At 47.0% G+C, this 26,896-nt stretch overlaps 3 protein-coding genes and 1 pseudogene across 5 annotated transcripts; 3 read left to right on the top strand and 1 right to left on the bottom strand.

The window, feature by feature from the left end:
• Nucleotides 1-3,149: 3,149 nt before the first annotated feature.
• Nucleotides 3,150-5,835, top strand: LOC311353698 (interferon-induced protein with tetratricopeptide repeats 5-like; the record flags this gene model as incomplete). The annotated part of the gene is given in 5 exon segments (XM_084473588.1): nucleotides 3,150-3,244; nucleotides 3,835-3,872; nucleotides 3,875-3,921; nucleotides 3,925-4,091; nucleotides 4,485-5,835. Coding segments are annotated over 5 exon segments (1,698 nt in total).
• Nucleotides 5,836-6,895: 1,060 nt separating this feature from the next.
• On the top strand, nucleotides 6,896-10,287 carry LOC311353696 (interferon-induced protein with tetratricopeptide repeats 1-like; annotated as a pseudogene). The gene is made up of 4 exons: nucleotides 6,896-6,927; nucleotides 7,539-7,670; nucleotides 8,271-8,537; nucleotides 8,934-10,287. The product of its transcript is annotated as an interferon-induced protein with tetratricopeptide repeats 1-like (transcript).
• Nucleotides 10,288-10,349: 62 nt separating this feature from the next.
• Nucleotides 10,350-15,453, bottom strand: prpf38a (pre-mRNA processing factor 38A). The gene is made up of 10 exons (XM_084472978.1): nucleotides 15,264-15,453; nucleotides 13,953-14,112; nucleotides 13,608-13,729; nucleotides 13,271-13,356; nucleotides 12,940-13,050; nucleotides 12,346-12,452; nucleotides 12,187-12,213; nucleotides 11,901-11,998; nucleotides 11,036-11,084; nucleotides 10,350-10,818 (listed from the first exon to the last, which is right to left on the bottom strand). Exons 1-10 carry the CDS (start codon nucleotides 15,391-15,393, stop codon nucleotides 10,773-10,775), a joined length of 936 nt encoding a protein of 311 aa, XP_084329104.1. The 5' UTR covers nucleotides 15,394-15,453; the 3' UTR covers nucleotides 10,350-10,772.
• A 93-nt stretch (nucleotides 15,454-15,546) lies between these two features.
• On the top strand, nucleotides 15,547-26,677 carry orc1 (origin recognition complex, subunit 1). Of its 2 annotated transcripts, XM_084473284.1 has the most exons (18): nucleotides 15,547-15,786; nucleotides 15,907-16,028; nucleotides 16,294-16,466; nucleotides 16,895-17,339; nucleotides 17,574-17,823; nucleotides 18,902-19,015; nucleotides 19,565-19,624; nucleotides 19,936-20,040; nucleotides 20,662-20,911; nucleotides 21,021-21,127; nucleotides 21,563-21,664; nucleotides 21,799-21,970; nucleotides 22,473-22,580; nucleotides 22,763-22,912; nucleotides 23,356-23,475; nucleotides 24,266-24,435; nucleotides 24,777-24,864; nucleotides 25,880-26,677. In XM_084473284.1, the coding sequence occupies exons 1-18, from the start codon at nucleotides 15,689-15,691 to the stop codon at nucleotides 26,072-26,074; spliced, it is 2,829 nt and encodes a 942-aa protein (XP_084329410.1). In that variant the 5' UTR covers nucleotides 15,547-15,688; the 3' UTR covers nucleotides 26,075-26,677. The 2 variants fall into 2 exon arrangements, with proteins under 2 accessions (XP_084329410.1, XP_084329409.1); XM_084473283.1 differs by lacking the exon at nucleotides 18,902-19,015.
• Nucleotides 26,678-26,896: the final 219 nt, after the last annotated feature.

Below are 26,896 nucleotides of genomic sequence, written 5' to 3'. Positions count from 1 at the left end.
TGAAAGAATGGTTACAAAGCACATTTTGTAATGACCAACTACTAAATTATTTTTGTACAAGGGGATCTACAAATGGGAGTTTTATTTAAGACAGAAAAAAAATACAATTAGGCAAATTAATATTCGTATTGCCTCTTCTCAATTGTTTTATGATTTGTGCTATCACAAAGTTATCATACCGTCCAAAGGCCAGGGGAGTATTACATGAACGGAACTGGGTGGGGATCCTCCACCTCCACGCACCATCGGCTATCGGGTCAAAGGTCCTTACAAACGTGACATGTTTTGGAATGGCATTTTCCACTTTTATTTTGAAGTCTCAATAAGAATGAAAAAAGACACAGAACACGCTAAATTGAAATAATACGTAGAAAGACAGAATGGACTAGTCGTTTCCTCTTCGGCTCTTCTTGTGACTTTTCTTTGAACTCCTGGTATGAAAAACAGAGGTTGGATTAAGTCATTCAATCAATGTTACGATTTGGGCTTTTTGTTCATTGCTTATTTAGACATGTTTATTGCAGAGAAATGATCAGTGAAGAATAAACAAAAACAGTGGTATCCTGATTCTTCTGTATCATTTTTCTCACACACACACAGTATTTTTATTTTCATGCAACACATTCAGACTGCTCAGTTTAGCCTCACCTCTCTGGAGACTTGGAATGACTGCGATGTCTGTGACTTCTGTGGTGACCTGGTGAAAACATTAAGATGAGTGACTCGTTATAGTCACATATACTGCAATATACACCGTTATATTGCAGTAATATATATATATATATATATATATATATATATATATATATATATATATATATATATATATATATGTGTGTGTGTGTGTGTAATATATATATATATAGTATATATTTGTATAGCCCTTAATCACAGGTACAGTCGCAAAGGGCTTTACAGGCCATATATTGTCACAACCCCCTGAATAGCCCCCCAGAGGGCAAGAACAAAACTCCTGTAATTGGCAAGGAGGGGGTATTGCGGAATAATGCAGAGTGGGGATCCCTCCTTCCAGGGATGGTCAGGAGTGCAATGGGTGTCATAATTGACAGACATAAAAGCAAACATTTTAAATAATTTGGTTAAGAAAAACCTGCTGTCACCGGCTTTATATGTTCACCTTTTTTTCCTTACACACATTATCTGTCTGAATACAGACGGCAGCAAGGGCTTTTAATAAAACAACACACACACACACACACACACACACACACACACACACACACACACCTTACACAGCATAAATGTTTATGAATGATCATAAATGACATGGCATGCGTCACCCTATTTGTAGTTACTTTAGGGCAGGTTGAGTGATCCTACATTTTACGAGATGTGATGGGAGCGGGAAACCAGTTAACACAATGACATGGTGTTGACTTCTAGGTTATGTAATCCAAGCCTGATCAGACGGGGACAGTCCCCTGATGGAGGGCCTGAGGAGCCAAGCCATCGTGCTCTTTGAGGAGCTTTGCAGCCTGTATCCTCATTCTATGCTATTTGGTAGGATCACCCTGGCGGATTTATACGCCCAGTCACGCAATCATGACAAGATGGAGGGTGACAAGATATTTAAGGAGTTGTTGGAAATTGATTTAGAGCCTGCCCAGCGGCAAATACTTTACCATAAATATGCGAAACACCTCAACTTCAGCCTTCAAGACCGACAAGGGTCAATAGAGTATCACATGAAGGCAGCAGAAATAGGGGACAGCATAAACATTCTGATAAAGAATAGAAGGAGTAAACTAATGTGTGGAGAAATTGATGACTTTCTGGCCCAACTAACCTTGTAGTTCAGCACTCAATAAAAAGAAAATCACATGTTACCTAATTAGACAAAATCTTTTATTTATTAAATATGGCCCCAACGGTCAGTGTGGAAATCCTCCATACAATGAAAGAATGGTAACAAAGCACATTTTGTAATCACCGACGACTAAATTATTTTAAATTTTTGTACAAGGGGGTCTACAAAAGGGAGTTTTATTTAAGACTGAAAAAAATACAATTAGGCAAATGAATATTCGTATTGCCTCTTATTTCAATTGTTTTATGATTTGTGCTATCACAAAGTTATCATACTGGGTGGGGATCCTCCACCTCCACGCACCATCGGCTATCGGGTTAAAGGTCCTTACAAACGTGACACGTTTTGGAATGGCATTTTCCGCTTTTATTTTGAAGTCTCAATAAGAATGAAGAAAGACACAGAACACTCTAAATTAAAATAATACGTAGAAAGACAGAATGGACTAGTCGTTTCCTCTTCGGCTCTTCTTGTGACTTTTCTTTGAACTCCTGGTATGAAAAACAGGAGGTTGGATTAAGTCATTCAATCAATGTTACGATTTGGGCTTTTTGTTCATTGCTTATTTAGACATGTTTATTGCAGAGAAATGATCAGTGAAGAATAAACAAAAACAGTGGTATCCTGATTCTTCTGTATCATTGAACAGTGAACTAGAACTCTTTGGAGCTTGAGAGAAAGCTATTTCTCAAAATGTGTATTAAGTTAGGGTAACTCAAACCATTTCAAGTATAGCCCTTAATCACAGGTACAGTCTCAAAGGGCTTTACAGGCCATATATTGTCACAACCCCCTGAATAGCCCCTCAGAGGGCAAGAACAAAACTCCTGTAATTGGCAAGGAGGAGGTATTGCGGAGAAATGCAGAGTGGGGATCCCTCCTTCCAGGGATGGTCAGGACTGCAATGGGTGACATAATTGATATACATACAATATTTTTTCATTTAATTTGTAGTTACTTTATGGCAGGTTGAGTGATCCTATACATTTACCGCAGTGTCTCTCACAACACACTTAAGGATCAGGGTGTAACCTGTACTAGCAGCCTTAGTCCACAGTATTCCCACGCAGGAGGAGGAAACCTACCAGGGGATTTGGAGCGGTGGCGGTGGTCCCGGGAGCGGCTCCGGGGGCTCTTGCTGCGGTGTTCTCTGCGTTCTCTCCTCGGGGGGGCTCAGGGCAGGGGGAGTACAGGGAGGGGAGGGCCCCAGAGCACCGGCCCCCTCTACCTCCACCAGTAACAGGCAGGGGGGCGGGGCTACCCACCCCCCCCCCCGGCTGCAGGAGGGGAGGGGGGCAAGAAGGGGCTCCCTCCCAACCTGATGGACATCTTTAACATGATCGCCAAGTTTGAGAAGGAGAAAGGAGTCGGGCCGAGGAAATATGACCTATGTGAGCGCTATGAAGGCCGCTCTGTGTCTTAAAGTGTCAGAGCGAGATGTGATGGGAGCGGGAGACCAGTTAACACGATGACATGGTGTTGACTTCTAGGTCATGGAATCCAAGCCTGATCAAGAGAATCCCTTTTTGTTATTCCTTATGTTGTAGTAATCCGTTAAGTTTATTTATTTTTTTAACCATAAAAAGGGATTTATCGAACCTCCAAGGCCTTATTGTCCATTTTGCTATTGATAGAGATGCTTTATTGGTGTCATGTGTTGCGTCTCTCCCTCTGTCCACCGTTACCGTCGGTTACGGACGGAGATGCTCCCAGTGTGGTGTGGAGTTTGTGTTCTTAAACACTGGTACCCACAATGCAGTGTGATTTAGATCCTGGCTACAAAGCATCACCATGGGCATTCTATCATTAATAAATGGTGTAACGACAGCAGGGCTGGTGTGTTTTTTGTACAAAGGGAAAATTTAATGTGCAAACAATACAAAATATCCTCCATTTGTTTATTTGTGTGATATACATAGATATATGTGTAATGACAGGCCAGTACCTCTCCGACTGATGCGAGGTGTTATTTCCAACAATCCTCCATTTGTTTATGTCCTTACAAGGACGAACCAAATGCCAGTCCCAGGCCGTCTGGGTCATAGCCAGGACCTTATCAAGGGAGACACTGCTTCTGCTCTCTGAAAATAAGCTGAAACCTAACAACACGTGTTGTCCACTGGAAAGTAGATATCACATGCCAAAATAAAGTTCCACCTTTATGTCTCACGTCACTTTATGGCCCCATACAAGTTCAATATTACGGATCACTATTCAGTCTTCCTCCACAAAACACGGAGCTGACAAGGAGAGCCGAGATGAGGTAAGAACTGGCTATTTTGACATTAAATACAATCCTTTATACTCTATTATATCTTTGTATACGGGGAATGGGTTAACCTAACAATTGTTGGTGCTTGGCACTTGGTTCTATGAACATCCTTTCTGTACTGACAGAGATATATCGTTTCTTTCTTCTGACAAATGTACTTATTGTTAACTTTTTTTTATAAGATATTAATTATCTTGAGTCGCTTTGAAAAAAAGCACCTGCTAAATGTATTCAACATCCGCAAGATGGTTTAAATCACAATTAAATAGGACAAAATTAAAATAAAAATATAAATAATGCATAAAAAATGAAATTCTGGTTGTTTCTTATGAAACATGACTTAAAAATTACATCAATCTTCTTTGTCTTTAATTGGCCCTTCAGTGCAGTTCCAAGTCCCCCGACCCTGAGGGCCAAACTGGACACCTTAGAGTGCCACTTCACGTGGGACCTGAACAGCCACAGAATGCAACTTCTACGTCTCAGGGACATACTGGAGGACATCGGCACCGAGGACGGCAACCGCTGGCTGGGACACATCTACAACCTGCAGGCCCACGTCCACTTCCTCCTGTCCTCCGGAGAAAAGGAGACCCCGGGCTCCACCATGAGCGACGCGCTGCACTGCTTCGGCCGGGTGGCGGAGGCCTTTCGGCAGGTGAGGAACACCGTGGTGGACGAGGGGCCCTGGCTGCTGGTCAACTACGCCAACCTGGCCTGGCTGCACTACCACCAGGACGAATGGTCCGAGAGCCTCTCATACGTGGGCAAGGCGGAGGCGCTGCTGCGAGAATACCCTTCTCCAGTACCGGGGCAACCCCATCAGGAGGTCCTGGCCGAGAAAGCATGGACCCTCATGAACTTCGGCCAGGATGGCAAACGCAGAGCGGTGGAGCTCTTCAGGAAAGCCATCGAGCTGGAACCAGCAGGCCCCGTGGAGTGGACCACCAGCCACGCGTTGGCCTTGGAGACATCTTCTCCTCCAAAGGCCTCGCCAGTGCAGGAGGCAGCCGTCTTGAAGACCCTGCAACGCGCCATTAAAGGCGATCCAGACAACTTGTACGTGGCTGCGAAGTACCTCGGGAGACTCGGCATGACCGACAGCAGAGGGATCGCAGAGCAAGCCCGTGAGCTGGCCAAGCGGGTGCTGGAGAGGCCCCAGAGCAGCTACAGCGGGATCCGACCCCTGCTCAGAGTCTACAGACTGCACGTGTCCCCGGATGAGGCCATCGACGTGGCAAAAGAGGCTCTAGAGAGGCATCCGACTAAACGGCATCTCAAATACGGCCTGGCGAACATGTACAAGTGGAAGACCTTCTCAGAGAGGGACAGTGCCCTGATGGAGGACCTGAGGCAACAAGCCATCGTGCTCTTTGAGGAGCTGTGCAGCCTGTATCCTCATTCTATGCTATTTGGTAGGATCACCCTGGCGTGTTTATACGCCCAGTCACGCAATCATGACAAGATGGAGGGTGACAAGATATTTAAGGAGTTGTTGGAAATTGATTTAGAGCCTTCCCAGCGGCAAATACTTTACCACAAATATGCAAAATTCCTCAACTTCAGCCTTCAAGACCGACAAGGGTCAATAGAGTATCACATGAAGGCAGCAGAAATACTGCATTCCTCCTGGTTTCAGAGGAACAGCATACACATTCTGACCCAGATAAAGAATAGAAGGATGAACCGAATGTGTGGAGAAATTGAGGACTTTCTGGCCCAACTAACCTTGTAGCTCAGCACACAATAAAAATAAAATCACGTTACCTAATTAGACAAAATCCTTTATTTATTAAATATGGCCCCAACGGTCAGTGTGGAAATCCTCCATACAATGAAAGAATGGTAACAAAGCACATTTTGTAATGACCAACTACTAAATTATTTTAAATTTTTGTACAAGGGGATCTACAAAAGGGAGTTTTATTTAAGACTGAAAAAATACAATTAGGCAAATTAATATTCGTATTGCCTCTTATCTCAATTGTTTTATGATTTGTGCTATCACAAAGCTATCATACTGGGTGGGGATCCTCCACCTCCACGCACCATCGGCTATCGGGTCAAAGGTCCTTACAAACGTGACACGTTTTGGAATGGCATTTTCCGCTTTTATTTTGAAGTCTCAATAAGAATGAAGAAAGACACAGAACACTCTAAATTAAAATAATACGTAGAAAGACAGAATGGACTAGTCGTTTCCTCTTCGGCTCTTCTTGTGACTTTTCTTTGAACTCCTGGTATGAAAAACAGGAGGTTGGATTAAGTCATTCAATCAATGTTACGATTTGGGCTTTTTGTTCATTGCTTATTTAGACATGTTTATTGCAGAGAAATGATCAGTGAAGAATAAACAAAAACATTGGTATCCTGATTCTTCTGTATCATTTTTCTCACACACACACAGTATTTTTATTTTCATGCAACACATTCAGACTGCTCAGTTTAGCCTCACCTCTCTGGAGACTTGGAGTGACTGCGATGTCTGTGACTTCTGTGGTGACCTGGTGAAAACATTAAGATGAGTGACTCATTATAGTCACATATACTGCAATATACACCGTTATATTGCAGTAATATATATATATATATGTGTGTGTGTGTGTGTGTGTGTGTGTGTGTGTGTGTGTGTGTAATATATATATATATACAGTATATATATTTGTATAGCCCTTAATCACAGGTACAGTCTCAAAGGGCTTTACAGGCCATATATTGTCACAACCCCCTGAATAGCCCCCCAGAGGGCAAGAACAAAACTCCTGTAATTGGCAAGGAGGAGGTATTGCGGAGAAATGCAGAGTGGGGATCCCTCCTTCCAGGGATGGTCAGGAGTGCAATGGGTGTCATAATTGACAGACATAAAAGCAAACATTTTAAATAATTTGGTTAAGAAAAACCTGCTGTCACGGGCTTTATATGTTCACCTTTTTTTCCTTACACACATGATCTGTCTGAATACAGGCGGCAGCAAGGGCTTTTAATAAAACAGCACACACACACACACACACACACACACACACACACACACCTTACACAGCATAAATGTTTATGAATGATCATAAATGACATGGCATGCGTCACCCTATTTGTAGTTACTTTAGGGCAGGTTGAGTGATCCTACATTTGACCGCAGTGTCTCTCACAACACACTTAAGGATCAGGGTGTAACCTGTACTAGCAGCCTTAGTATTCCCACGCAGGAGGAGGAAACCTACCTGGGGATTTGGAGCGGTGGCGGCAGTCCCGGGAGCGGCTCCGGTGCCTCCGGGGGCTCTTGCTGCGGTGTTCTCTGCGTTCTCTCCTCGGGGGGGGGGCTCAGGGCAGGGGGAGTACAGGGAGGGGAGGGCCCCAGAGCACCGGCCCCCTCCACCTCCACCAGTAACGGACAGGGGGGCGGGGTCAGACCCCCCCCCCCCCCCCCCCCTCCGGCTGCAGGAGGGGAGGCGGCAAGAAGGGGCTCCCTCCCAACCTGATGGACATCTTTAACAAGATCGCCAAGTTTGAGAAGGAGAAAGGAGTCGGGCCGAGGAAATATGACCTATGTGAGCGCTATGAAGGCCGCTCTGTGTCTTAAAGTGTCAGAGCGAGATGTGATGGGAGCGGGAGACCAGTTAACACGATGACATGGTGTTGACTTCTAGGTCATGGAATCCAAGCCTGATCAAGAGAATCCCTTTTTGTTATTCCTTATGTTGTAGTAATCCGCTAAGTTTCTTTTTTTTTTTTTTACCATAAAAAGGGATTTATCGAACCTCCAAGGCCTTATTGTCCATTTTGCTATTGATAGAGATGCTTTATTGGTGTCATGTGCTGCGTCTCTCCCTCTGTCCACCGTTACCGTCGGTTACGGACGGAGATGCTCCCAGTGTGGTGTGGAGGTTGTGTTCTTAAACACTGGTACCCACAATGCAGTGTGATTTAGATCCTGGCTATGCAGCATCACCATGGGCATTCTATCGTTAATAAATGGTGTAACGACAGCAGGGCTGGTGTGTTTTTGATTTTAATGTGTGTTTTTTTAATTGAATGTGCAAACAATACAAAATATCCTCCATTTGTTTATTTGTGTGATATACATAGATATATGTGTAGGGACAGGCCAGTGCCTCTCCAACTGATACAAGGTGTTATTTCCAACAATCCTCCATTTGTTCATGTCCTTACAAGGACGAACCAAATGCCAGTCCCAGGCCGTCTGGGTCATAGCCAGGAGGGCCATAAACCTTATCAAGGGAGACACTGCTTCTGCTCTCTGAAAATAAGCTGAAACCTAACAACACGTGTTGTCCACTGGAAAGTAGATATCACATGCCGAAATAAAGTTCCACCTTTATGTCTCACGTCACTTTATAGCCCCATACAAGTTAAATATTACGGATCACTATTCAGTCTTCCTCCACAAAACACGGAGCTGACAAGGAGAGCCGAGATGAGGTAAGAACTGGCTATTTTGACATTAAATACAATCCTTTATACTCTATTATATCTTTGTATACGGGGAATGGGTTAACCTAACAATTGTTGGTGCTTGGCACTTGGTTCTATGAACATCCTTACTGTACCGACAAAGATATTGTTGTTTCTCTTTCTTCTGACAAATGTACTTATTGTTAACTTTTTTTTATAAGATATTAATTATCTTGAGTCGCTTTGAAAAAAAGCACCTGCTAAATGTATTCAACATCAGCAAGATGGTTTAAATCACAATTAAATAGGACAAAATAAAAATAAAAATATAAATAATGCATAAAAAATGAAATTCTGGTTGTTTCTTATGAAACATGACTTAAAAATTACATCAATCTTCTTTGTCTTTAATTGGCCCTTCAGTGCAGTTCCAAGTCCCCCGACCCTGAGGGCCAAACTGGACACCTTAGAGTGCCACTTCACGTGGGACCTGAACAGCCACAGAAACCACCTTCTCCTTCTCAGGGACAAACTGGAAGACATCGGCACCGAGGACGGCAACCACTGGCTGGGACACATCTACAACCTGCAGGCCCACGTCCACTTCCTCCTGTCCTCCGGAGAAAAGGAGACCCCGGGCTCCACCATGTGCGACGCGCTGCGCTGCTTCGGCCGGGCGGCGGAGGCCTTCCGGCAGGTGAGGAACACCGTGGCGGACGAGGGGCCCTGGCTGCTGGTCAACTACGCCAACCTGGCCTGGCTGCACTACCACCGGGACGAGTGGTCCGAGAGCCTCTCGTACGTGGGCAAGGCGGAGGCGCTGCTGCAAGAATACCCGTCTCCGGTACCGGGGCAACCCCATCAGGAGGTCCTGGCCGAGAAAGCATGGACCCTCATGAACTTCGGCCAGGACGGCAAACGCAGAGCGGTGGAGCTCTTCAGGAAAGCCATCGAGCTGGAACCAGCAGGCCCCGTGGAGTGGACCACCAGCCACGCGTTGGCCTTGGCGATTTCTTCTCCTCCAGATGCCTCGTCACCAGAGCAGGAGGCGGCCGTCTTGGAGACCCTGCAACGCGCCGTTGAAGGCGATCCAGACAACTTGTACGTGGCTACGAAGTACCTCGGGAGACTCGCCATGACCGACAACAGAGGGATCGCAGAGCGAGCCCGTGAGCTGGCCAAGCGGGTGCTGGAGAGGCCCCAGAGCAGCTACAGCGGGATCCGACCCCTGCTCAGAGTCTACAGACTGCACGTGTCCCTGGATGAGGCCATCGACGTGGCGAACGAGGCTCTAGAGAGGGATCCGACCAAACGGCATATCAAATACGGCCTGGCGAACTGCTACAAGTGGAAGATCTTCTCAGACGGGGACAGTCCCCTGATGGAGGGCCTGAGGAGACGAGCCATCGTGCTCTTTGAGGAGCTTTGCAGCCTGTATCCTCATTCTTTCCTATTGGGTAGGATCACCCTGGCGGATTTATATGCCCAGTCACGCAATCATGACAAGATGGAGGGTGACAAGATATTTAAGGAGTTGTTGGAAATTGATTTAGAGCCTGCCCAGCGGCAAATACTTTGCAACAAATATGCAAAATTCCTCAACTTCAGCCTTCAAGACCGACAAGGGTCAATAGAGTATCACATGAAGGCAGCAGAAATACTGCCTTCCTCCTGGTTTGGGAGGAACAGCATACACATTCTGACCCAGATAAAGAATAGAAGGATGAACCGAATGTGTGGAGAAATTGAGGACTTTCTGGCCAAACTAACCTTGTAGCTCAGCACACAATAAAAAGAAAATCACATGTTACCTAATTAGACAAAATCCTTTATTTATTAAATATGGCCCCAACGGTCAGTGTGGAAATCCTCCATACAATGAAAGAATGGTTACAAAGCACGTTTTGTAATCACCAACTACTAAATTATTTTTGTACAAGGGGATCTACAAATGGGAGTTTTATTTAAGACTGAAAAAATACAATTAGGCAAATTAATATTCATATTGCCTCCTATCTCATTTGTTTTATGATGTGCTATCACAAAGTTATCATACCGTCCAAAGGCCAGGGGAGTAGTACATGGACGGAACTGGGTGGGGATCCTCCACCTCCACGCACCATCGGCTATCGGGTTAAAGGTCCTTACAAACGTGACACGTTTTGGAATGGCATTTTCCGCTTTTATTTTGAAGTCTCAATAAGAATGAAAAAAGACACAGAACACGCTAAATTAAAATAATACGTAGAAAGACAGAATGGACTAGTCGTTTCCTCTTCGGCTCTTCTTGTGACTTTTCTTTGAACTCCTGGTATGAAAAACAGAGGTTGGATTAAGTCATTCAATCAATGTTACGATTTGGGTTTTTTGTTCATTGCTTATTTAGACATGTTTATTGCAGAGAAATGATCAGTGAAGAATAAACAAAAACAGTGGTATCCTGATTCTTCTGTATCATTTTTCTCACACACACACAGTATTTTTATTTTCATGCAACACATTCAGACTGCTCAGTTTAGCCTCACCTCTCTGGAGACTTGGAGTGACTGCGATGTCTGTGACTTCTGTGGTGACCTGGTGAAAACATTAAGATGAGTGACTCGTTATAGTCACATATACTGCAATATACACTATTATATTGCAGTAATATATATATATATATATATATATATATATATATATATATATATATATAATCCAACCTCCTGTTTTTCATACCAGGAGTTCAAAGAAAAGTCACAAGAAGAGCCGTATATATATATATAGAATATGAACTAGAACTCATTGGAAAGCTTGAGAGAAATTAATTTCTCAAAATGTCTGAAAAATGTCAAAAAATCTGTATAGCCCTTAATCACAGGTACAGTCTCAAAGGGCTTTACAGGCCATATATTGTCACAACCCCCTGAATAGCCCCCCAGAGGGCAAGAACAAAACTCCTGTAATTGGCAAGGGGGGGTATTGCGGAGAAATGCAGAGTGGGGATCCCTCCTTCCAGGGATGGTCAGGAGTGCAATGGGTGTCATAATTGACAGACATAAAAGCAAACATTTTAAATAATTTGGTTAAGAAAAACCTGCTGTCACCGGCTTTATATGTTCACCTTTTTTTTTTTTTTCCTTACACACATTATCTGTCTGAATACAGACGGCAGCAAGGGCTTTTTAAATAAAACACACACACACACCCACACACCTTACACAGCATAAATGTTTATGAATGATCATAAATGACATGGCATGCGTCACCCTATTTGTAGTTACTTTAGTGCAGGTTGAGTGATCCTATACATTTTCCGCAGTGTCTCTCACAACACACTTAAGGATCAGGGTGTAACCTGTACTAGCAGCCTTAGTCCATAGTATTCCCACGCAGGAGGAGGAAACCTACCAGGGGATTTGGAGCGGTGGCGGCGGTCCCGGGAGCGGCTCCGGTGCCTCCGGGGGCTCTTGCTGCGGTGTTCTCTGCGTTCTCTCCTTGGGGACGGGCTGGACAGACAAGAGACGAGAGCCAATCAGCAGAGCACCACAGACCACCAGCGGCCCAGACACACACACCGCCACTCGCTCCTCGCGACCACCAACAGCCACGAGGAATAGAGAGCACGGGTCAAAACATAACAATACGATCGCATCATCACAGAGTAAATGATATCTGGAGTTGGGCGATGGCGTACCTTCTCCTCTTGGGGGACCGGCTCCTCCTGGAGAAGGAGGAAGGAGAGAAGAGGCCATTTTTTATCAGTTTCAGGAAGATGACAAGACAGAGGACTGACCGCAGAAACAGATTTAGTCTTCAATAAAAAAATGCAATCAAGTAAAAGATGGAGGCTAACCGTCTGGGGGAGCGGCTGCGTCGGTAGCGCGGTGAGGGGGAGCGGCGGGGCCTGTCGTTGTCACGGTAACTCCGTCTGTGAGCTTCAGGGGTCGGTATCCTCTCCGGCTGAAAAGGGGATGGTGATGACTACCGAGAGGCGTTTCAAAGGCGTAAAGGCCACGTAAACGGTTTTAAAACAACCGTTCAAGGGAATGTGGTTTATTTAAAAGGTGACATATTATACCACCAGGTGTGAGTGTGATTAGCCGCTACAATCCGGTTTGAAAATGTGCCACTTCTGACATCACAAGTGGGCGTGTCCACCTAGATGTGTGTTGTCTACCAGCCTACCCAGTGGACTGTTGCAAAATTTGCTCATCTATCCAGCACACATTTAGGCTTGTAACGGCTTATCACACTCACACCTGGTGGTATAATAGGTCACCTTTAAAAATTGTGGAAAATGAGCAACACAATTCTGTGTGAGAATAGTTCAGAGACTTTGGGCTGGCAGCATTGCCCAAAGGAGCGCCATAAGGGACGGGGAAAGAGGGCAGTTCACGTCTAGCATACAAACCACTGAAAGTAAAAGTCATGTGACCAGTCGAGTTACCTTTTCCTCCTCCTCGTCTTCCTCATCGCTGCTCTCCACCTCGTCCAGGTCTTCCTCCAGAGCACTGATGCGTGTGTCCAAGAGTTCCGCCTCCTCAAGGACCTGCCGTTTCTACACACACACAGTTCAGTTAAAAAACGTAATACTTTTTAAGAGCTTGCCTGCGTTCTGTCCGTGTCCACACACACACACACACACACACACACACACACACACACACACACACACACACACACACACACACACACACACACACACACACACACACACACACACACACACACACACACACACAGAGATGTCTGCTAGTAAAGACATGATGCCCACATACCTGCAGCCTGGGCAGAATGATGTCACACATCCTCTCTGCGTGAAGAAGTTCGTCGATGAACTCGTCCACGTGCATCACCTCAAACTCTGTAACAATACGAGGGGCGAGTGAGTCTGTTATATTGTGACGCGTCAGGCCAGTGGACCAATGAAATGTCTTCATTCACAAGTTGAATGAAGTTGAAACAAACGAGTATTGAGTATTGTACATTAATCATTGGGGTGAGAGTTGTGTTTTACTCAATGCAAGCACCGCATAATCAAACCACAACCAAAGGTACTCTCACAAACAATACAGTCGTCCTTAAATGGTCTGTGTACAAACAATATTCACTAACCTCCATTTCGGTTCTGGCTCTTGATTTTCCTGTAGTCGTTGTATAGAGGCTCCAGGTACTTATAACAATCCACCGAGGTGCCAGTTAGCCTCATGTACATGGCTCCGAGCAGGCGGACATATCTAGGAGGAAAAACAAGTAAAGAAATTAGTTTAACCACTTTGTATAGCGGTTAAAGTGTCCAGTGTGTGACTCCATAGCTGCTTGTGTTCATACAGGATCATACGGTGCGCAGGAGCCACATATGGGGTGTAACCGTATGCTATAAGTCAGGGCACATTGACATATGTACTCAAAACAACAATAGTTCTTCTACATAATGGACAAGCATTGCGTCCAACATACTTGAAATCCTCGTTCTTGATGAACTCCACGATGATGTCCTTCTCGGGTTGGATCTGCAGCATCTTCAGCGTGAGGCAGAGGAAGGGGGTTGGTTTGATGTTCCCTCCGTAAACCCCCCCGACAAACTTCAGCTCCATGGCCTTGTCCACCACCAGCTCGGCTGAGGAGAAGAGAAGGGGTGGTTTATAGACTCTCATATTATACCATCACATAACCTCACGGCTTCAATCATCTCTTTAAGTCCACCAATTAGCTCCACCCGTAATCAGGGAAGCTGACTGTCAAAATATTCAAAGCAAAGCTAAAAACACACCTCTACAGCCTTTTGTTTGAAACATAGGGGTGCGAAAACGATAATACATACTATAAATACAACACAATAACAAACACAATAAATACTGATGCGATGTGAAGACCTCTATTTTATTTTTTATTTATTAGTTTATTTGTCAGGGACAATGCAGCGCACATTATTACATACATAGCTATCACAATCAATGCCATAAAAATGTCTGTAGATGTGTTACATAAGAGGTTTCTAGCCGTTGGCTAATTTGCAACCCCAGTCCCTGGTCAGACCTTTCTAAAAACATGTTGTAGTCCAAAGTTATTCTAAAAAGTGTAGTATACGTGTGCATACACCTCTCTATACACATAGAGACCAACAAAACATCAAGGGTAATCTTAGTGTTCATACCCTAACCATACACATCAGAACAACCACAACATACATAGGAACATCACAAACAGCAAGTCACGTAACACAAACTCTGCGTGTTTGTTTACATTTCCACTATGCACTTTATCCCTTCTAATTCACTATTCTGTCTGTTCTAGGGTGTTGCAGTGACTGCAACTGGATGCCTGGACTCTCCTCATGGCCAGCACCCCATCAGCAATTTAATATGTTTTGTCTGTATGTATGTATGTCAATTATGGCACCCACTGCACTCCTGACCATCCCTGGAAGGAGGGACCCCCCACTCTGCGTTCCTGCTAAGATTTCTTCCTTGCTAATTAAGGGAGTTTTTTCTTGCCCTTGTGGGTCCAGAGTAGCCTGAAAATCCAGACCCACATCTAGAAAGCTGTAGACTCGCTGAACTAATTCAAATTGTGCTCTCGCGAGAACTCTGGATTTCCAGGGTAGGTCCGGAGGGGTATCATAAATATTTGGCCTGTTACGGGCCAATATTTAGCCCTGTAATGGTGATCAAGGGCTATACAAAAATGGAATTTAATTGAATTTAACCAGTTAGCTCATCAGGCTAACCAGTGGACCGGCCACCACGACCCCCCCAGTACACCACTCACCGGTCAGGCCGAAGCACTCCTCCTTCCAGTACTTGGACTCGTAGATCCGGGTCCTGATGATCTTCTCCACCAGGTACTGCGGGTTGGTGCCATGGATGCTGTTGGCGTCTTTCACTGTCCTGTTCGCCATGGCAGCCGATAGTGTGCGGGTTCCGCTGAAAGAAACAACCCCCCGCCTGTGCTACGATGCGTTTCCGGGGTCAAGGACGTTTACTTCCGGTTTCGACGGAGGCAGCGCTGATTGGTCCGCCGCTTTATATGACGGCAATGACGCAGTTTTCGCGGGAACCGCGGTGTCTGAAGTCCGCGTCGAGTCGAGGTTAGTTTGAAAGAACGCGGGCACGTCTCCGAGCCTCGTTATCATCTTAAACAAGTATTGTTATTCGCTTTATCAGTCTCCTGTTTGGTGTTTTTATTAAGTTAAGATGGTCAGGTACTTTACCAGGAACAGGGTGCGACGGATCTACAAGTGGGGCGGCTCGCCTGTGAGCCACGATAGGAAGTTAAAGACCGACGAATATGAGTGAGTAGCGATAACAAGCGAGTTTCCGGTTGTAGTTGTATCATAGTGATTGTTTTTGAACGATTCTGTTGAACTTCATTGACAAATGTCCGTTGTGTTTTCGTCTTTTTGTCTCTGAAGCTCATTGCGCATCAGCCTGGAGGACCTCCCCAGGACCACTGTGATCACCAGTGGGCAGTACATCCTGATAGAAGGCGTGGACGACGACCACCCCTACGTGGCAAAGGTCACGAAGCTCATCGGTATGGGACGACACCATGCACACGCAGGCCCATTATATAAGATAAGATAATCCTTTATTAGTCCCACAGTGGGTACATTTGCAGGGTCACAGTAGCAACGATGATGCAAATAACAGATAACAGTAATGCAAAATACAATAAGAAAATAACAGCTTACCAACCCTAAAAGATGCACTTATTTTCAATGCAAATCATAAAAAAATGCAAAAGCATCCCAACAGCAAAGGGGTACGCTTTACTTTAATCATTGTGTTGTGTTCATCAGAGAGTGACAAGAAGAAGAAGGCTCTGGTTCAGTGGTTTGTCCGTGTGGGCGAAGTGCCCCCAAACAAGATGAAACTGCTGGGCAGGGAGCCCCACCCCCAGGAGATCTTCTACTACGAGGGCCCCACCTGTGACGACGAGATCAACGTGGAGTCCATCCTTAACACTGTGCAGGTAAGGAAGGGGTCGCTGGTTCATTTAAACAGGGCTCCTATTGGTGCTTAAGAACAGGGTCAGTTTTCCTTATGGCTGATATCCGGAAAATGCTCTAAAACAACAAGGATTTAAACTTTTTCTGTCTGTCTGTTTTCTGTCTGGCGGTTTCCGCCAGTGGCGTTGATTTTTGTTGCTTTCCTAAAAAAACCTTAAAATAAGAAAGTAGGTCAGCTGCTGCCATTCTTGGGCTTTACCATGAACAGGGATCGATAGTGCTACTTATCATGGTAGGATGGGACCTGGGATGCATTGTACGCACATTATAAGTTATTTAAAAAGTGGTTTGCCTAAACCTTCCCATTTGGGGTTATTGCAGGGCAGAGGGAGCTACATGTGCTAGCACTGGCCCCATGCGCTAATATGTTCCTCCTCCTCCTCCTCCGCAGGTAAAGTTCATTCCAGCGGAGGTGCCGTTCCCTGACGTCGACCGGCAGGAAGTGCTGTACGTGAAGCTCTCCTGGAACACAAAGGTCTTCAAGGCCGTGAAGCCAGAGCAGATGGTGACCGCCGCTGTGCCCCGCCTCGTCTCCCCCCCCGGCCGCCTCCATACCACTCTCCCTCCCTCGCCGCCCTGCTCCCCCCCGGTGGCGGCGACCCCCCGGTCCAGGGCCCGCCGGGCCCTGCCCACGCCGGACCCCATGGTCATGAACCGGGCGGCCTCCGTGGGCGGGCACGGCGTCCGGGGCACGGCCAGCGCCGGCAAGATGGTGGCGGCGGAGGCGGAGTCGATGCACTCAGCCTCCAAGCTGTCGGCCTCCAAGTGCCTGAGTGCCAAGAGGAGGACCAGCGTCACACGGACCCCCGGCGTGCGCAAGAAGCTGGAGCTCAGCAGTGAGTGTTTCTTTAGGGCGGCACACCCAGCCTGAGGAATTCTGCTACCATTTCGATAGCTAGGACGGAGATACGAGCAAGTGTGTATTTATTGTTTTTGTGAGTTCTTATCTTGACCACCCACAGCAATTTAAATGACATGGAAGTGCAAAGGAAAAAATTTTGGTGAAATTAAGTGTGTCGCTTATTTAGACCTCATCACTTCTTATATCCCCCCCCCCACCCCCGCCTCAGGTCCTAGGAAGAGCTTGATGGACGGGGACAATGGGCTCTGCGAGCTCCTGGACCAGGACCTGGAGGAGGACATGCTGCTGGTCCAGCGCTCGGCCACGTCCCTGATGCGCCTCATGTCCCAGCCCTGCGGCCTGACCCCCGTCAGGAAGGCCCAGAGGGCCGCCGGGTCCCTGAGCATGCAGCCAGTCCTGAGCCGCCTGAGCCTGGGGGGGGACAGTCCACCGGAGTCCACTCAGCAGGTCTCTGACAGGTGAGCATGGTGGGCACCCATAAGGAGCCAGGGTCCTGGGTTTAGGAGTGGGGGGCCCCCATAAGGAGCCAGGGTCCTGGGTTTAGGAGTGGGGGGCCCCCCATCAGGGGCCAGGGGCCTGGATTTAGGAGTGGGGGGCCCCCCATCAGGGGCCAAGGTCCTTGGTTGAGGAGTCCTGTAGTGTTGCTCATTCTGCAGTATAATTTTGAGCAGATGATGTTGATTCTAAGAAGTTCTACACAGGCGTTTTATTTAGTAGTTCCCTTTTTTGTGTTTTTGTTTCGTCCTGAAAATACTAGTTTACTTTTTTTTTTAAAATAACATCAATAACTTGATTATTCCGTATATGCTCTTTGAGGCAAACTTTCTGGCTTTACTGTGCGTTCACGCCAAACGTTGCGGGGCGACACGTTTCAATACAAAGTCAACGTAGAGACACGTATCGGGTGAAATTTGTCGAGGCACAAACCTGCGGCAAGATTTGATTGACGGAGCGACATTTTTCCACGTGAACGGCGAGCGCGTTCACGTGGATTTGCAGCGCGACAAGTATATAAATATAGTATATAAATATTTTTCAACCATGGCCGAGATAACCACCATTGCGTGTCTGTACCTGTTGTGGAAGAGGGAGAGACGTCAGAATGCCCGTCGTTTATGGGTTAATAATATAATCCGGAGGCGCACGCCACTTTGTGCCGTGATGTTATGTATGTATGTATGTATGTATATATATGTGTATGTGTGTATGAATGAGAGATAGAGCGGTCGCCCTGCGACACGTTTCAATGTGCGGTGTGAACGCACAGTAGAGTTTCTAGCATTGTGTGCTACTTATCCTAGATGTCTTTGTTATACACAGGGAAGGGGTTAACCTTGGTTCTATGAACATCCTTACTGTACCGACAAAGATATATTGTTTAACCTTCTTCTGACAAATGTACTTATTCTAAGTCGCTTTGGATAAAAGCATCTGCTAAATGTAAATGAAAATATTAAAAGGAGGCAGAGAACACGCAGGCGGCCGGGTCCACCCCTGAGCCGCCGCTGTGTTGAGACTGAATGCGGCCTCTTCCAGGGAGCTGTGTGGCGTGGCGTCCCTGGAGGACGAGGTGTTTGACATGGGGCTGTCCCTGACTCCCAGGAGGAGACAGGCCACCCCCAGGAGAAACTATGCCACCAGGGGGCAGAAGTGAGTCAGCCAGTCCCTAGCCCGGTGGTTGGTGCTCACGTTTTTGCTAGGACCAATCACGACCCGGTTTCACAATATGAAGTCACGGGGAAAAACATGAGCAGTGGACGGTTTAACAAAAGGGAGGCTCCCATAGGGCTTTATTATTTGTAGTAATAATAAGCCTGCATTTGATTCACATCACATTTTAAAGAAACCTTTCATCACTTGATGTGAATTATTATGCCTTCACTTTTTACCAGTCGAACGCTCCTGTTTGGCCCTGTTCATGTCACGATTTCCGAAACACACTTTTTGTTGAGTTTTGTGGTGTGCACGTGGGGCGGGGGGTGTTGTTCATGGAGGGGGTATTTTGCTGGGGGGGGGTCTCTCAAAACCCTCTGTGGATGCAGACAGAATGTTCACCCATGGAGGTGACGGCTGCTGTGTTTGCTCGGTACCTGGTGGCACACAGACAGAACCAAGTTGTTTGGTGGCACATGTATTTATATACAATAGGTCTATCTCTGTAATGTCACCTGACCCTGCCTCTGGATGTTCTGTCATCAGAGCGTCCACACCATCCAGGAGGGCAGAACGGGCCGCCAAGGAACCCTCTCTTGGGGTGCTGTAAGTACCTCCATCACAACTACTTTATACAAACAAAGCTGACATGGAAACAATTTTAACATTCCCATTAATGCTAGTTAATTAGAAATTATATTTTTTCAAAGTAAAAGACCATTTAAAAAGGACAGGCTGTTCTTTTTCAAATGGTCTTTTACTTTGAAAAAATGATCTGTTTCCATAATTTGCTCCCATAGAATATCTGGTTGGTTTTCCTTGTATTTTAACACGGATCACAGTGAGTGAGGTCTGAGTGCCTGGCTGTCCGTTCCTGGCCTCACTAACCCCGCCCCCCGTTGGACGTTCGTCCACAGAGCGGAGGAGAACGAGAACTCGCCCATGGTGCCTGCAGTGCCCACGCCGCGGACCTCCAGGAGGAAGTCCGCCCAGCTGGTTTCCTCTCGGATCAGGAAGCAACTGTGAGTGTCTCCATGTGGCTCAAGAGGCAGAGCGGGTTGTCTGGTAACCGGAAAGTTGCTTGTTCGATCCCCGGCTCCTCCTAGAGTGTCGAGGTGTCCGTGAGCAAGACACCTCACCCTGACTGCTCCTGTGGAGCTGGCTGTCGACCTGCTGATACTGCCGGTGTGTGAATGTTAGGCAATATTGTAAAGCGCTTTGAGTGGCCAATGGTTAGAGAATCACTATCTCGAAGTAGTCTAGTCTTTTCAAGGGGGGGATTCCTAACTCATGAGCTCAATGTGGAATTTAGAATTCAGTTCCCCGCATTTAGAACCAAGACGGGACGCCGGGCGATTAGACCCATTGTGTGGGTTGTTCGATCTCTTGGCTAACGTTACTGTATTCCTGAATTAGTTCAGTTTTTTGTTAGGGGTGTAGCGGGGACATCCCATCATTTTGTATTTAAGTTTCAAAGACTTTTGTCCTTCCGCCTTTTTTTTTTTAGATCAGTTGAACCCTTAATGTTGGTGTACATCCAGTTTTTCTTTTCATTCATCATAAATCTTCTTTGCCGTTCTATATGTTGGTGCCTTTCCTTCTGGGAACGCGCAGCGCTGATCTGTGAAGGTGTTTTCCTTCAGGAATCTACTGAACGACGTTCACTCTGACGGAGACGACAGCGATGAGTTCCTCCCGTCCGCCAAGGAGCTCCGGAGCAGCAGCGACGAGGAGCCGGAGCAGGAAGAGGACGAGTTCTGCGGGACGTTGGACAGCGACGACGAAATCGTCGCCAAGAAGAGCAAACGCGGCGCGGCGGCCCCTCGTACGCCCCGCTCCGCACAGAAGACCCGCGCGTCCACACGCACGCCGCGCAAAACGCCTGTGAAGAAGGTACGTTGGGGCTACTTCCTGTCGGTGGGGGGGGGGGGGTAGTTCAGATGGAGAGCTGTGCAGAAGCAGTGGTTGAGGGTTTCAAACGCAATGCTTTTGTGCACCATAGGCCACGCCCATGACGCCACGGACCCCTCGCCATGCCACGCCCAGTATCCCGAGCCGCTCCCTGCCGGCCAGACAGCCCGGGAGCGCTTTGGAGGAGGCCCGGGCCCGGTAAGGAGGCTGAGAGGAGGAGACCGTGGATGTCCTGTGTGTCTGCCCTGAGTCTTTGTTTTTGTCTTGTATGTCGGGCTCTGTCCCTTCTGAAGCATTATGAATTCACACACCTACTTCATGACCTAGGTTTCATTTTGGAAGAGGAAAGCCTCAATGTGGAGCTGGAGTCTATTTGCTGCCATCTAGTGGTCAGATCGTTTTTTTTATTTTTATATTTGCGTTTCTTGATTAACGTTGGCTGTATTTGTGATATGGCTTCCTTCGTTTGGAATGAGGAAAACCCATAAGGAACATAACATATTGATCTAATGTGACGCAATATACATCTCCTCTCCCTCGGTTATGTTTATTGAAAGGCATAGCATCCATCGACCACATCGATGGGTCCGTAACTCTTGGCTATAAAGTGTGTGTGTGTGTCCGTCCCTCCAGGCTCCACGTGTCCTCCGTGCCAGAGTCCCTCCCCTGCCGGGAGCAGGAGTTCCAGGACATCTACAACTTTGTGGAGAGCAAGGTCATGGACGGGACCGGAGGGTAAGGAGAATATCTTCATTCAAACCCTTTGTTGACATCCTACCAGAGAGACCCTCCACACTGTATAGGGACGCACAGCCATTGGTTGGTGAGCCGGCCCGCCCACTCAGGGCTGTGTGTGTTCGTCCAATCAGGTGCATGTACATCTCGGGGGTCCCAGGCACGGGTAAGACGGCCACGGTGCACGAGGTGATCCGCTCGCTGCAGCAGGCCTCCGACGCGGACGAAATCCCCGCCTTCACCTTCATCGAGATCAACGGCATGAAGATGACGGACCCCCACCAGGCCTACGTGCAGATCCTGCAGGTGAGGGAGGATGTTTGTGGGCCGTTGTACAAACCTTGGTTAGGGTTAGCCTAACCTTGAGGAACCTTGAGGAACCCCTCTAGGATTGAACCATGGGTCAGTTTTGTCAGTTATGGCCAGTGTGGTTAAACCTGAGTAGTAATCTGATTGGATGAGTAGATACGATGCGTTGCTATCGTTATGAAGTCATCGCTGTCTCTAGAGAGTCTTAGAGTTTAGTGTAGATTGTGCGTCAATAGTTTTGTGAGAAAATGGATGTTTTTAGTATTAAATTAATACTACTAAAATAGCTTTGTGCCGCAGTCTTGAGAAGGACTCTCTGGAAGAAGAGAAGTTGTATCTCAAATGAAGGATCCAATTTTTAATTCTGTTCACTCTCGTTCCCAACATGAGTCTTAAATGTGCAGATGCCATGTGCATCCCTTAGACAGCATTGAGCCTTCATTTAGATGGTCCCTGACCGCCTCCCCCCCCCCCCCCCCCCCCTGTGTCTTCTGTGCAGAAGCTGACTGGGCAGAAGGCCACCCCGGACCACGCCGCAGCCCTGCTGGAGAAGAGGTTCAGCCACGCCGGGCCCAAGAAGGAGAGCACCGTGCTGCTGGTGGACGAGGTGAGTCGATGGAGTACAATGGCGATCCGTGGTGGAGTGATTCACTCATAAATTCATGCATGGGGGTCTCATTTGTGACAAAACAAATGTTGATCGACGCATCCATCCATCCATCCACCCACATCATATACCATATACATTGAACGGTGGTCTCATTGGCGTCTGTCTGTTTCGGACCTCAGCTGGACCTGCTGTGGACCAGGAAGCAGAACGTGATGTACAACCTGTTCGACTGGCCCACGCGGCGCCACGGCCGGCTGGTGGTCCTCACCATCGCCAACACCATGGACCTGCCCGAGAGGATCATGATCAACAGGGTGGCCAGCCGACTGGTGAGCGTTCACGCGCACGAGACGCACACACGGAGACCCACACGCACGCACACACACACACACACAGTTCTGGGTTGATTCGCCGCGCCCAGTGGTGGGCAGTAGTTGGGAGGTGGCAGTCGGTGAGAAGTACGATTGCACTTTTTATTTTCTAGCACTGGGCGTACACAGGGATCTCTTTATCTTTATATTTATATATATATATATATTTAAAAAAAAATAATATTTTAGAGTCTTTTCTCCAAAGCAGGGGTTCATAAGGCACATTCACATACCGACCAACCATGCAGGGCGACAGCCAGCTCGTCGGGAGCAGTAAGGGTTAAGTATCTTGCTCAGGGACACTCGGCTAGGAGGAGCCGAAGATTGAACTAGCAAACTTCTGATATCAAGTCACCGCTCAACCTCCTGATCTAAGCCTCCCCTCCCCTCTCCTCTCCCAGGGCCTGACGCGGATGTCGTTCCAGCCGTACAGCTTCAAGCAGCTGCAGCAGATCATCATGTCCAGGCTGAACAAGGTGAAGGCCTTCGAGGAGGACGCGCTCCAGCTGGTCTCCAGAAAGGTACAGACTCGCAGCACTCACCGTTACGCCTGACTCCCCCCGGTGTCCCCGACCACACCTGCAGCCTCCTCCCTCATGGCCGCAGATATAGGGGGCTGAATCCACAAGAAAGCCCAGCTGGGGAGTAGTTGCTTTGTACTCATTCATGTTTTGAATGTGTGTCTTTATCGAACTGAAGAAATGAGGGGCTCAGCGTCCTGGATGTCGGCTATTGGGTTACACACAAGCCTTTTGAGGGTGTAGATTGGTCTTCTACAGAGAATCACCATTCTTTTACATTTTTGTTACCAGCAGCAGAAACAATACAAATTTGGCTAAATAAGTGGACGACTTTAGATAATTAATCTTGCTTCTAAATCTTGAGTAGCACTTGCCAGATATTGACATTAAAGGGGACTGGAATCTAGCCTGGAATTGTCAGACGAATTGCAATCTGCAATTAGTCTGGAACCTCTCCGTTCATTTTTCACTCAGGCACGGACAAAAACGCCTCTGGACACAATAATAACCAACCAATGGATAACCAACCAATCATAGCAAAGAGGTGCAGTCATTTGTTATTCTTTTAGTAAAATATACTGTCCAGTTTGGATAATACTTTCAAATGAATGGTTGTGTGATTGGTCGATCTATCTCGTACCAGGCAGTAATCCTTTCGACAGCCAGACCTTACCTGCAGAGGAGCCAGCGAGCTTTGTCCGGTTCTCGGGCTACCTGGGATCCAGGCTGTTGTTGTGACGGCTTATAGTGGAGTCCATCTGTAATGGCGGCCCTCCTCTCCCAATCGCAGGTGGCTGCCCTGTCCGGGGACGCCCGCCGCTGTTTGGACATCTGTCGCCGGGCAACAGAGATCTGTGAGCACACCTCCTCCAACCCAGCCGTGCCCGGATTGGTTGGAATGAGTCACGTGATGCAGGCGCTGGACGAGATGTTCTCCTCCGCCTATGTGACGGCCATCAGGTGAGGCCTCAGTCCGTTTGTTCAGACCTCCTATGTTGCTTTAGTTTCTCTCTCGTGGGTGTGTTATTAAACCTCGTTCCCATGGCGACGTCTGGCCACGATGTGATGAATGAGAAGGTGAACTCAGTAGGGTCATCTGACTTCCTGTTTCCCTTCAAGTATCAAATTTGTATTGTTGTTTAATAAATGACCCCCAACACCTCCCAAAAAAAGAGCAATCGGATTATGAAGAGGAATTGGCACCTGTATCAGAAATCCTCCCCTAGGCTGGACAGATGTTTTGTATGGCCTATATTCAGTGATGTTACTAGGATGGGTTAAAGGTGTGACTGTGTGTCCAGGTGTGCGTCCATCCAGGAGCAGCTCTTCCTGCGGGCCGTGCTGGCTGAGTTCCGCCGGCTGGGTCTGGAAGAGGCCACCTTCCAGCAGGTGAGACTCTCGTCCTCACCCTCCTGGGGAGAACGCGACCACGCTAGAAACATGACTGATGTTCTGCTTATAAAACTATGAAAAGCCCGTCACAGTTGAGCAGAATACGAAGTGTGCAGCCACAAAAAGCTGAATTAAGTATTGAGTAATGATGTAATGATGAAGTTCTTTACTGTACCGACAGCGATATATTGTTTCTTTCTTCTGACAAATGTACTTATTGTTATTCGCTTTGGATAGAAGCATCTGCTAAACGCCCTAAATGTTAAAGGTCCCATGACATGCCACCAGGTGTGAGTGTGATTAGCCGTTACAAGCCGTTTTGTAAATCTGGCTCCTATGACATCCCAAGTGGGCGTGTCCACCTAGATGTGTCACGGATAGATGAGCAACGTTTGCTACAGTCCACTGGGTAGGCTGGTAGACTGATCTATCCAGCACACATCTAGGTGGACACGCCCACTTGTGCCAGATTTTCAAAACGGCTAATCACACTCACAGCTGGTGGCATGTCATGGGACCTTTCTATGACGTCTTTGCATTTCGGTTTCTACTTACTAAAAATCGGTCAAATGTAATCTATGTATTTTCCGTCGACCCCTTCATCGTTTCCTCGGCCCCACTGGAACCTTTCTATAGACCTCTGAAGTCCCGCCTCCGAGGCTCCGGTTCCCTCGGTCAAATGTCTATGGGAAATAACATGGGGGTTTTTGAATGATCATACATAACAAACTCTGTAGGTGGCGAAGAAGTAAAAGCTGCGTCACATTTTTGAACTACACACATTTTCCATCTAGTTTCATCAGGCATCATCTGGCTTTTTGGCTTGTCGGTGCCGTTAAAGTAGTACACGATTATAAATGCTATTTTAACGGCACCGACAATCCAAAAAGCCAGTCGAAACTAGATGGAAAATGTGTGTAGTTCAAAACGTGACGCAGCTTTTACTTCTTCGCCGCCTACAAAGTTTGGTCTATTGTATCTAACCCGGTGGTTCCCCTGTCTCCCCGGGTAGGTGTTTGTGCAGCACCAGGCCATGTGCCGTGTGGAGGGCCTGCAGCCCCCCAGTGTGTCGGAGGCCCTGGCCGCGTGCCAGCGCCTGGGGGCCTGCCGCCTGCTGCTGCTGGAGCCCAGCCGCCTGGGGGTCCTGCAGAGAGTCCGGCTCAACGTGAGCCAGGATGACGTGCTGTACGCCCTCAAGGCCGACTGAGGTGTGTGTGTGTGTGTGTGTGTGTGTGTGTGTGTGTGTGTGTGTGTGTGTGTGTGTGTGTGTGTGTGTGTGTGTGTGTGTGTGTGTGTGTGTGTGTGTGTGTGTGTGTGTGTGTGTGTGTGTGTGTGTGTGCCTTTTTTTTAACTGAACTGTGTACAGCGGAGGTGACTGAATTCTTATTCTTAATTGAATGACCTGAGGTGTTTTAGTTGCGTGTAGACCAGTGCAAGTCTGATAACGCATGCAGACACTTTTTAATTTAGTTTTTCTTTTAATATTATTACCGCCACGTCGGAAACTAATTGGAAGAATCTCTCGGATAGACTTGACATTCTGGGTGTTGCTCGGATGTTTTTGTGAGGCTTTTCGTGTCCTGTTGAAACCATATAGTGAGAGAAGGCAATAGATGATAGAACTACACAAATGATAGCCATTTGAGGATATGGGCCACTTTTAACAAATGCATTCTCACCATAGTTTATGCCCAAGCCTAGTTTATTATTTTATGTAGCTTTGTGATGGGAGAGTTTGTTCTATCCCCAGTGAATACCAACATTACCAACATTTTATGAATGCTGTGATTTTATTTCTGTGACATGTCTGCATTTAATAAAGATATCTAATATAATTATTGTTCCCTGTTTTAAATCTTCATCCCCAAATGTATGCAAGGTCTTCCGATCAAATTAATGATTTTAATTTAGTTGATGCACTGTTTGACCACAAGATGGCGTATTGTTGACTACCGGTATCTAATCTCTTGGAAGGACAGGGTCAAGGTTCAAGCTGGGCAATACACATTCAAATATTAGGACTTTGGGG

The sequence above is a fragment of the Micromesistius poutassou genome (genome assembly GCF_964030765.1).
Source record: "Micromesistius poutassou genome assembly, chromosome: 9".
NCBI classification, from domain to species: domain Eukaryota; kingdom Metazoa; phylum Chordata; class Actinopteri; order Gadiformes; family Gadidae; genus Micromesistius; species Micromesistius poutassou.
This window is presented reverse-complemented; position numbering and strand designations above follow the sequence as displayed.